The sequence below is a fragment of the Rutidosis leptorrhynchoides genome, chromosome 6, assembly GCF_046630445.1.
Source record: "Rutidosis leptorrhynchoides isolate AG116_Rl617_1_P2 chromosome 6, CSIRO_AGI_Rlap_v1, whole genome shotgun sequence".
NCBI lineage: Eukaryota > Viridiplantae > Streptophyta > Magnoliopsida > Asterales > Asteraceae > Rutidosis > Rutidosis leptorrhynchoides.
The window spans coordinates 84497051-84509220 of NC_092338.1; the positions used below are offsets into that span (position 1 = coordinate 84497051).

Genomic DNA, 12170 nt, shown 5'->3' on the forward strand with positions numbered 1-12170 from the left:
GTGGGTGTTCTTGTGTGGTTTGGCCTTCAATATAAACAGAAGAATAGACAGTAGAATAGAAGTACACGATGGTTGATCATGGCGGTTTGTTCATGGTGGGTTACGGGTGTGGTTGTCGAAGAAGAAGCAGGGAAAATGTTTTTATTAACTTTTGAGGTGTTGTGTATATAAATGTAGGTTTAATTATTCTGTTAGTGAAATGGAAAGACACTAGGTACCAATCAAATACAGTATCTATTGAAATCCATTGTCAATCATTTAAGAAACAAACAATAAGTTGGGTTATTGAATTCAAGTTCACAGATAGTATAATATAATATTATTAATAATATAATAATATAATATTAATTAATCAATTAATCAATTGAAACGTGCAAATGATTAAAGCAGCCTCTCTAATTTCTACCGACAGTTTTCACGGACTGTGTATCGTGCGAAATCAGTGGCGGATAAAAGTCCTCGAAAAAATCTCATATTTTTAAATTAACTATATTTATTTATCTTGGTCGTTATGGTATAAAATTAGATCATTAACTATTAAATAAAAATTACATTAATTATTCACTCCCAACCCAAAGTAAAATATGAAAAGTTTTAAAATTCAACAAATGGTTCCTAAATATATCTTTGATAAGCCTAAAATTTATAGAACTCATTTTTGGATCACCGTTTATTTTAAAATAATATCAGTTTGAATTTAACTTGCTTAATATCAATCGGAACATCAATGAGTATTACGATTATTTAATATTTATTTTTAATATACTTTATTTGTATATAGATATGTTTTACATAATAATTATTATTTTTACATAATTAATTTCTAACAATTACATCGTAAATTATATTACAAATCATATGTATATTTATTTAAATATATACATACCTATTTACAAATAGTTGTTCGTGAATCGTCGGAAATAGTCAAAGGGTAATTTGAATATATGAACATAGTTTCCAAAATTTTCGAGACTCAACATTACAGACTTTGCTTATCGTGTCGGAATTATATAAAGATTAAGTTTAAATTTGATCGGAAATTTCTGGGTCATCACAATGGATACGACATTTTCTGGCAAAAATAACGAAAACTTCTTATATAAACGAAAAACGCTTTCGAAAAGAAAATGAATTCAACTAGATATACAAGAGATGAAACCCGATGACTCGATGAGACTCGTACCTAGAAAGCAGCTAACAAACGAAACTCTCTGTACCGAGCCCCATCTACCTAACCCGAAACAAAACCGAAAACTATCACTAACAAAAGTAAAAAACAACAACACCAAAGAGAAGCTACAAAACATGAAACTGATAAAAACGAAATTACATATCTTTTATGAACACGCCGAATTCCTCCATTTCGGTGCCTTGAACTAATTTTTTCTTACGCTTTTAATTTGTTTATTCTTATTATTTACCGGCGCTCGAGGGATGTCGTTAGAGTTAATAAGATTAACCGTAGTCGTTTCGCTTTCAGCCATACACGTCGACATAACATCAAAGGCCTCGAAAGTCATCTTATCTTTTTCAAAAACCGAAGAGCCTATTTCACCTGATCACGCGAAACCGCACTTTTTAACTACCTTGTCACCCATAAACAAATTTTGAATGACATCTCCGTAATTCAAGCATACGCCACTTTGTACTGAATTTTCCACTAACTAATCAAGATCAATATTAAATTATCACAACTTTGTACGAATTAGTGACTAATAATATGAAGTGTTTGTCCATTTGATTTTGAATAATCGGTATGTGTTATTTCTTGTTCGTTTCCTTTAACAACTACTTGTCGATATATTTTAATGGCCATCAGTGACCTGTTAGGTTTTCAACAATATATTGGAATCTTGACTAGCCATTCAACATAACAACAACATGCATTATTTATTTATTTATTTATTTATTTATTTATTTATTTATTTGTAAATAAGGGTAAACTAAAGATTCCAGTAAGGTGAAAATCTCGTTATTAGGAGATCATATACAGGACAAACTAGTAATCCACAAATAGGGAGGAAATTTGAAGTCTTTTCACGAAGAGCAAAAAAGATAGCATGACATGTGCCTATAATTTTGAGCGGTTGACTAACATATAGTAGTAATTTTTCTACTAATTAATGTCCAATGCATGAATATATTAAATCAAATAGAAACTTATCCGTTAACTAGTCAAATAAAAATATGCCCCGTTAATCGTTATCTTTGTGAACTTAATCTAATATGAGTAAAACTCGTAATCTAAACTAATACAGTACGAGTAAACAATAAATGAAAATGTTAACTATATGTGTTATTGATTCACATTTTCATTTCGCGTTTTCGTTTGCGTTTTCAGTTCACATTTTCGATTCACCTTTTCACTTCGCATTATCGATTTGCGTTTTCGAATCTTAAAAATGAAACACGTAATCTGAAAAATCAAATTTGACACTGAAAACCGAAACGCGAGTTTGAAAATTAAAACGAAATTAGCAACATAAAATTTTTTGTACAACTTTTTCGGTATTTTATAAAATGAAATTCAGTTCCATTCTATCTCAATAAAAGAACACATATTCTCATATTACATGAGATTTATCAATTTCAATTTCTTCGAATTTCAATTTATTTGAGACATTCCATTCTTTTCAATAACATTATTCCAACCAAACATCAAATATGAAACCATTGTTCTTCCATCAAGGATTGATGACAAGACTATTGGCCAGTCCTATCGGTTGGGTTGCAAATATATATTTGTATACAAATTATGGGTCGTCATGTTATATGGGCCTCATTTGATAACCTTGCACAGGCCCATATCTATCTCTACTTCCTTCGCTACGGCTTTACAACTTTACTACTGCTTCTAGGGACCCTGGTCCCCACTATATTTAACTTTCACTACGGCTTCGCTTTACTACTGCTTCTAGGGACCCTGGTCCCTACTTTTATATTCTAATTGACAAACTAAATAAAGGCCTTTTATTTAAATTTAATAATGTACACAAACATTATCTTTAGTCGATTCTTTATTTGGACAGCTTATGATTTATAAACATATTAATTAATACTAGCTACGTCCCATAACAAGTGTCCACATTTCTATTTTAGGATGTCCCATTTCAAGTGTTTACTTTATATTTCAACCAATGAGAAGAGGTTATTCGGGAGAGAGAAGATTTCTGATTGGTGGAAAATAAAGTTAGTGGGATTTCCTAAAACTGTGTGTAAAAAGTAAGTGGACACTTGTGGTGGAACGGAGGAGTAATAAACATACGGCTTTTGTTTAACGGCCCTAAGAAGTCACTGACGGGAGTCCCGACGTGATATCAGACTCACTCACCCAATCATTTTGTGAGGAACTATTACAGTCCCTACCACCCCTAAGAAGGAACCATGACGAATACATACGGGCATCGCGTGTGGTAAAACTCCATTTGGTGACGTAAAACATCCGCAACCTATGATGCCCATGAATGAGCGAAAAACAACAAAGGAAATTGAAAAGCGAGTGGGAGTCGAACCCCTGACCTCCCATGTGGGAATTAAGGTCACCACCACTAAGCCATTGTTGATGACCTGACTTTCCATAAGGGTGGTCGGAGGTTCAATTCTCATGAGCGGCAAAATAGTTCCTTTTAGATTACTCGTCCATTTCATGTGCCTTAGAGGTTTCAGACGTCTTGCGTTTGAGCCTCACTTGAGGAGGTTTTATAGGCTTTTTACCATACGCGATCCTCGTATGAATCACCGTGGGGTTTCCTCTTTTTTTTTTTTTTTTAATAGAAGGTTTCCTCTTTAAGGGTGGTAGGACTGTAAAGTTTGTTCTAGAAAATAATCGGATGAATGTGTTACAACATAGCGTCGCATTCGAACCCGTCAAACACTTTTAACAGCAGATAAAAAAAACTAATGATTAATTCTTTACGGTCCATGCATGGGGCCATGCTTAATCATTTAAATCAATTTATTTGGCTGACTTTGATGTCTCAATTATTGAGTATCAGTTTCCTTCATAATTTATGAAACATTTCCTTTTCTTTGTATAGCCATCCGTGCTTTCCTAATTTCCTAACTAATATTACTCGATAATTCGATAATATATAGTTTTTGGATTAAGAGGCAGCGGTACAAGATATATATCGAGAGATGAGGAAGAAGAAACAATTAGTAGAAATATTTGAGAGATTTTGTATGAAGTTGTTGATAATTGGAGCATTAGCAATCATAGTTTTCTATTTTATCGACATCCATGAAGAAGAGATCAAGATTAAAGCAAAATTAGGAGTTAACAATTACACTAGTAACTACGTTTATGATTCACTAAACGGGTGTGATTTGTTCTCTGGCAAATGGGTTCATGATAATAGTTCATATCCTCTGTATAAAGAATTTGGATGCCCCTATATTTTTGGTGATTTTGCTTGTGGGAAGTATGGTAGAATTGATTCCGACTATCAAAGGTGGAGATGGCAACCCCATGGTTGTAACCTTCCAAGGTCTCTCTCTCTCTCAACATATATATTTGAATCATTTTAGTTACTACTCCGTATTTGTGAGCCTTATCAAGATATTCTATCGATTGAGAAACGATTATGGAATATCCCGATTAGGTTGCCCACATATGAATAACTTGAACATAGAAATACTTTATCCGTTAATAAACGATTATGAAATAACTCGATTAGGTTGTGGCGTTGTGCACATGTTAATAGCTTGAACATAGAATAAGGTATTTATTTTTCTAAAGACTTTAAAATACTGAACATAGAATAGAATAAGCTATTTATTCTTCGAAATACCTTAAAATACTTTATCCGTTATCCGTTTAGTTACTATTTGTAAATGTTTGCGAAATTTTGACAAATGATTGATTTCGGATAGGATAGAATGTGGCAACTTTGACATTAATCCGTCGCAAAACCTAGTGAAATGTTAGACTTTTCATAAAAGTCGATCGTTAGATAAAACGTACGTGTATAAAAAAAATACATTAAATGAATGTTTGTTATCTTAAACTCAATTAAGTAAATTAATAAATAATATTAGCTTAAAAGACTTACTTTAATAAACTCCATATTATTAACTGGCAAGCATAGAGACCATAATCATTTGTTGTGCAACATTTCTTATCTTTCTTTTTTGTCGGTACTTATTTATAAAAGACGATGTAGATTTTACGATCGAATTTCATTTTATTGGTCGACAAAAGAACATGTGGTTTCCGTTGCTTGGTTTTAAGTTTTTAACGATTTTTTTTTTTAAAGCAAGAAGGATATATTAAACACACGAAAAGAATACACAAGACACAACAGTGATGGAATACTACCAACACTATGAACAAGAAGAAAACAACAATATATTACAATAAAAGGTGTTCAATGGTATCTCGTGGTCTCCATCAATTGCTCTAAACGAAATCCAATCCAAATCATTCGAATGGGTTTTAACGATAGTGGTTGAAAAGTCATCATCATAATTCATACATGTTTTGTTTGTTATTATTCTGAAACTTGTGGTTTAGAACAAATTTAAAACGTACTTCAAAAACATCAGGGAGTAGGGATGGCAATGGCCACCCGATCCAACGGATATTCATCCGATCCACCCGCTTCGTGATAGATATGGATGAACCTAAATGAATTTGGATACGGATATGGATGAACCTAAGTGGATATGAATATGGACATGAATGAAAAGTTTCATCCATTGATATATCCATTAACACCTAAAATACATCTACAAGTACATAAATATAAATATATGTTTACATATTTACTACTACAAATGCATTTACCATTAGATTTACATTTTGTTTTCAACCTTATAATGAAATAATTATGATATATTACATTATAACACGCATATCAAACAAAATAAACGAACAAATTACATATTTAATTTTTTATAATCTATGTTTAATAGTAAATTCAACAAATGTGTTATATCTTCGACAAAGATAACACATTCTTGTGGATATATTTTGATTATGTATATTTTTGCTATACAAAGTTTTGTTTTCATCGCATATTAGGAAATATTATAACATCTTTTAATATTCAATTGATATCCAATAATCCGCTTCATCCAGTGGATATGGATATGGATGGATGAACACAACAATTAAATGGATATAGATATGGATATGGATGAGTAAAAATTAAATGGATATGGATACGGCATCACCCGATCCATATCTGATCCATTGCCATCCCTATCAGGGAGTATAGAATATCATATAAATAAAAGGTTAAAAAAAAAATCTAAACAAAAATTAAAAAGAGAAAATACATACTAGCTCCCCCGCAAAAATTGTCATGTTTATTTTTTAATTGGATTTAAGAGATATGGGTAAACTATCTATTTTACTCTCTGGGGGATGATTCTCACACACACTTTTTTGATCCTCACACACCTATTTTAACCTTTTACTCTTCTAATAATACTCAATTGGTGTGTAAGGATCAAAAAAGTGTGTGTGAGAATCATCCCCCTCTCTTACTCTATACTACGGTATTTAATAAATTATCTTAAATTAATTAAAGATTGCTTAGAATATTAATTAGGTGTCATATTTGATTGTATTCTTTTTAGGTTGTAGAAAAATCATACTTTTCATTTTGACCTTAAACTTTTTAGGTTCTAGAAAATCATATTTTTCATTTTACCTTAAAAGTTTATTACTCCACATATATATATATATATATATATATATATATATATATATATATATATATATATATATATATTGGTAGGATCAAGAGGGAAGTAACCATTCGGGGGGAAGCAAAAAACTTTTTTTTTTCGTTTTTTGAAAAAACTTTGTTCACGAACATTATAGATGAGATGAAAATATGAACATTTAGTAGAGACACTTTGTGATAAATATTTTTATTTTGGCGGGAAACGCTCGAAGAAGTAATATATAACAATTATCGTGTTTTTCGAGCGTATTTTGAGGTTTTAGCTATTGGGGTTTAGATATTAGGGTTTAGATATTAGGGTTTAGAAATTTAGGGTTTAGATTTAGAGTTTAGATTTAGGATTTAGATTGAGTTTTTAACACGAACGGTTTAGAGTTTAGGGTTTAGGGTTTAGAGTTTAGGGTTTGGTGTTTTGGGTTTATGGAATAAACCCAAAACACCAAACCCTAAACCCTAAACCCTAAACTCCTCCATAAACCCAAAACATCAAACCCTAAACTCTAAACCCTAAACTCTAAATCGGGCTAAATTTTGCTTCACAAAACATGAAAAAAACGTTCATATTCTTCACGAACAATATTATCTTGAATGTTATTTTTGTCGATCGTTTTCCCGCCTAAATAATAACATTCATCACGGAGTGTCTCTTCTAAATGTTCATATTTTCGTGCGATCTTGATGCCGGAAAAAAAAAATTTCAAAAAAACAAAAAAAAAAATTTTGCTTCCCCCCACCTCCGCCCGATTGGTTACTTCCCCATTGATTCTGCCCCTATATAGTGGTAGGATCAAGAGGGAAGTAACCAATCGGGGAAAAACGGGGGGAAGTAAAAACTTTTTTTTTCGTTTTTTGAAAAAACTTTGTTCACGAACATTATAGATTGGATAAAAATATGAACATTTAATAAAGACACTTTGTGATAAATACCCATGGAAATTTGATTCCTACCATTCCCATGGCGTATCATTTTTATTTTTTATTTATTTTATTTTTTTATTTTTTATTTTTTGTATTTTTATTTTTGTATTTATTTATTTATAGATATTTTTATTTTATTTTTTAGTTTTTATTATTTATTTATCTTTTTTATTTTTAATCATTTATTTATTTATTTATTTATTTACTTTATTATTATTATTTTTTTAGGCCGATGGTCCTCACGGAAGCAATCTCTCTAAGCTGGGATAGGGAGAGGGATAACTTTCTCTTCATGTGGGTAGAGAATGTTTTCTCGACTCGTGGATAGAGAAACGACTTTTCTTCTACTCTAGGTTAGAGGAAGAATTGTCTACATCTCACCTCCCCCATACCTCGCATATGGGGATTGAGTATTGTTGTTGTTGTTTGTGATAAATGTTTTTATTTTGGCGGGAAAACGCTCGAATAAGTAATATATAACAATTATCGTATTTTTCGAGCGTGTGTTGAGGTTTTAGATATTAGGGTTCAGAGGGTTTAGATATTAGGGTTTAGAAATTTAGGGCTTAGATTTAGGATTTAGATTGAGTTTTTAACACGAACGATTTAGAGTTAGGGTTTAGGGTTTGGGGTTTTGGGTTTAGGGACTAAACCCAAAACACCAAACCCTAAACTCTAAATCGGGCTAAATTTTACTGTACTTCACAAAACATAAAAAAAAAAAAAAAAAAAAACGTTAACATTCTTCACGATTAATATTATCTTGAATGTTATTTTTGTCGATCTTTTTTTCGCCTAAATAATAACATTCATCACGAAGTGTCTTTTTTAAATATTCATATTTTCGTGTGATCTTGATGCCTGGAAAAAAAAAAGAATTTTTTTTTTTTGCTTCCCCCCGATTGGTTACTTCCCTATTGATCCTGCATATATATATATATATATATATATATATATATATATATATATATATATATATATATATATATATATATATATATATATATATATATATATATATATATGGGCAGGATCAATGGGGAAGTAACCAATCGGGGGAAGCGGGGGATGCAAAAAAAAAAAAAATTCTTTTCGTTTTTTTGGGAATTTTTTTTCTTCCGGCATCAAGATCACACGAAAATATGAACATTTTGAAAAGACACTTCGTGATGAATGTTATTATTTAGGCGGGAAAACGATCGACAAAAATAACATTCAAGATAATATTGTTCGTGAAGAATGTGAACGTTTTTTTTTTTTTTTCTTCATGTTTTGTGAAGTAAAATTTAGCCCGATTTAGAATTTAAGGTTTAGGGTTTGGTGTTTTGGGTTTATTCCATAAAATTTAGCCCGATTTATATATATACCCAATGGAACATTTGTTCTTTATTATAGATACATTATTAATATTAATTATTATTATTTGTTTATTGATTTATCTGTATATGTAGGTTTGATGCGAAAGAAGTTCTGGAGAGGTTAAGGGGTAAACGAGTGATTTTCATTGGGGATTCAGTAAATAGGAATCAATGGGTTTCAATGGTTTGCATGCTTCAAAGTGTCATTCCTCTTGGACTTAAGAAGATGCAAAAAGTTCCCAATGTCTCTTTGCATACCTTCATGGCATTCGTGAGTACATCATTTTTCACCATCCTTCATTTTTTTGGTATTGGTATATTATAAGTGTCGGGGGTACTTTTTGGTATATTATAATTGTCAGGGGAGCTTTTTGGTAAATTATAATTGTTGAGGGAGCTAGAATGATAGTCAATCCATCTCAATCTACAATTTTGTTTTAGTTTAATCCAAGATATATAAATATAGTGGCAGGATCAATGAGGAAATAACCAATCGGAGGGAAGCGGGGGGAAGCAAACTTTTTTTTTTTTCCGTTTTTTTTGAATTTTTTTTTTCCGGCATCAAGATCACACGAAAATATGAACATTTAGAAGAGACACTTCGTGATGAATGTTATTATTTAGGCGGGAAATCGATCGACAAAAATAACATTCAAGATAATATTGTTCGTGAAGAATAGGAACGTTTTTTTTCTTCATGTTTTGTGAAGTAAAATTTAGCCCGATTTAGAGTTTAGGGTTTAGGATTTGGTGTTTTGGGTTTATTCCATAAACCCAAAACACTAAACCCTAAACCCTAAACTCTAAACCGTTCGTGTTAAAAACTCAATCTAAATCCTAAATTTAAACCCTAAATCTAAACTCTAAACCCTAAATTTCTAAACCCTAATATCTAAACCCTATAAACCCTAATATCTAAACCCTAATATCTAAACCCCAATAGCTAAAACCTCAAAATACGCTCGAAAAACACGATAATTGTTATATATTACTTCTTCGAGCGTTTCCCGCCAAAATAAAAACATTTATCACAAAGTGTCTCTACTAAATATTCATATTTTCATCTCATCTATAATGTTCGTGAACAAAGTTTTTTCAAAAAACGAAAAAAAAATAAAATTGCTTCTCCCGCTTCCCCGAATGCTTACTTCCCTCTTGATCCTACCACTATAAATATAAATATAAATATAAATATAAATATAAATATAAATATAATTATTTATAATATAATATAATAAGTGTCAAATTTCAAAAAGAAAAAATATGAAATTTAACTCTTAAAATGATAAACCTTTGTACTATACCTAAATTTTTTGTTTCGGGATGTTTTATTTTATTTTTTTTGTCTTTTGGGATCAAGATTTTAAAAATGGCATTAACACCATTAAAAAGGTTCACTTTTCTCAAAATTTCAAAATTTATTAATTATTAATGGTGTCCCCTTAGGCCTTAACCCCTTTAGATCCGCATCGTAAAAGTGTATACATTGGTCTTCCTCTCAACATAAGAATATTCATATGATGCACAATATCATATCATTATAGGAATACAACGTTTCTATAGACTTCTATTGGGCTCCATTGTTGGTTGAATCTAATGGTGATAATCCGACGAAACATAAAACAAATGATCGTGTAGTTCGGATTAATTCTATATTGAAACATGCGATAAATTGGGTTAATGCCGATATATTAGTCTTTAATTCGTATCTTTGGTGGAGGATGCCTACACTAAAAATCTTGTGAGTTCACATTCATAAAGCTAGCATTAACCATACTTTCTTTATTAATCCACTTTTAGAACTAATCGTTTTCTTCTCAGGAACGGATCGTTTGAAGATTCTGCACAATATGACATAGTCGATAACCATCTTGGTTATAAAATGGCTCTTAAAACTTGGTCTCATTGGCTTCGTACTCATATAAATCATACAAGGACCCAAACTTATTTCATGAGTATGACTGCAACTCATCATAGGTAACATATATGCATTTATATTAGTTTTCTCGTTTCATAAACAGTATATAAAGGTTTTCCTTATTCAAGCTACTCGGGTTGGGCACCCTCAATTTCAGTCACATGCTAACTCGGTTATCATTTGATCGGTTTTTAATCCTTTCTGTTAAGATATGATGCTAGTGATGTTTGAACTGGAGACTTCTTGTGAGAAAATCAAAACGTCAACCACTGGACTCTCTTGGAAATATTTAGTTTTATAAACAATTTTTGTATTGAAAGATTTAGTTTTATAAACAGTACTTATTTATATATTATATTGTATGTTTAGGGGAGTAGAATGGGGTATGAAAGGTGATGAAAACTGCTTGAATGAAACAGAGCCAATAATGAAAAATGAATTTTGGGAAAGTGGATCTGATTTGAAAATGTTGAGAATATTAGAGTCATCGTTGAACAAGTTGAAAGCGAAAGGTGTCAATGTGCAAATGATTAATATTTCTCAACTAACACAATATCGAAAAGATTCACACCCTTCTATTCATAGGTTACACTATTCTCCATTAACGGATAAACAACTGTCGAACCCTTCTAGCTATGCGGATTGTTCACATTGGTGTCTACCTGGTGTCCCTGATGTCTGGAATGAGCTACTCTTGGCTTACATTCTTCGAAAACATTGATACTTGGATATTGTTTTAGATAGGTTGGGTAATGTAAATTAATCATATTTGTATTTCAACTATACTTATGTATGCAATGTATATTCAGTTCTTTTCATTTGGATGTCCATTTTGAGAAATATATGGAAATAGCGGCAACACACTATTCGTTGATGACTAATGAACTTATTACTTGTCACATTAGCGCCACACTTGTGTTTATTAGGAGTTGGTAATCCCTGCATAAAAGAAGTCAATTACCCCCAATGCCCCTCTTACCTTTTTCTGAACAGAGTTATACTGCTTATAGGTTTTACCTTAGTTGACAATTTAGACCCATTTACTCATGAATGGGTCAAAATGGGTAAAGTAAAATTTGTATACTGAAAATGAAATTTGTCAAATGGGTTGAACGGGTCGAAAGTTGCCTAAAATGTTTTTATACGTAGAAACATCCTAAATTATAATACTAGAATTAATTAGATAAAATTGAAAAACTAATCGTTGTAATCTTAGTTGACACGGTACTTGTTCATACAAAGTTCAAATATTTTGGACAAAATTGTTCGGGTCGACCCAGCCTT

At 31.3% G+C, this 12170-nt stretch overlaps 1 protein-coding gene across 1 annotated transcript; it reads left to right on the forward strand.

The window, feature by feature from the left end:
* The first annotated feature begins 3997 nt into the window (after positions 1 to 3997).
* Positions 3998 to 11704, forward strand: LOC139852710 (protein trichome birefringence-like 34). The gene is made up of 5 exons (XM_071842039.1): positions 3998 to 4487; positions 9062 to 9239; positions 10513 to 10709; positions 10790 to 10945; positions 11256 to 11704. Exons 1-5 carry the CDS (start codon positions 4138 to 4140, stop codon positions 11605 to 11607), a joined length of 1233 nt encoding a protein of 410 aa, XP_071698140.1. The 5' UTR covers positions 3998 to 4137; the 3' UTR covers positions 11608 to 11704.
* The last annotated feature ends 466 nt before the right edge of the window (positions 11705 to 12170 follow it).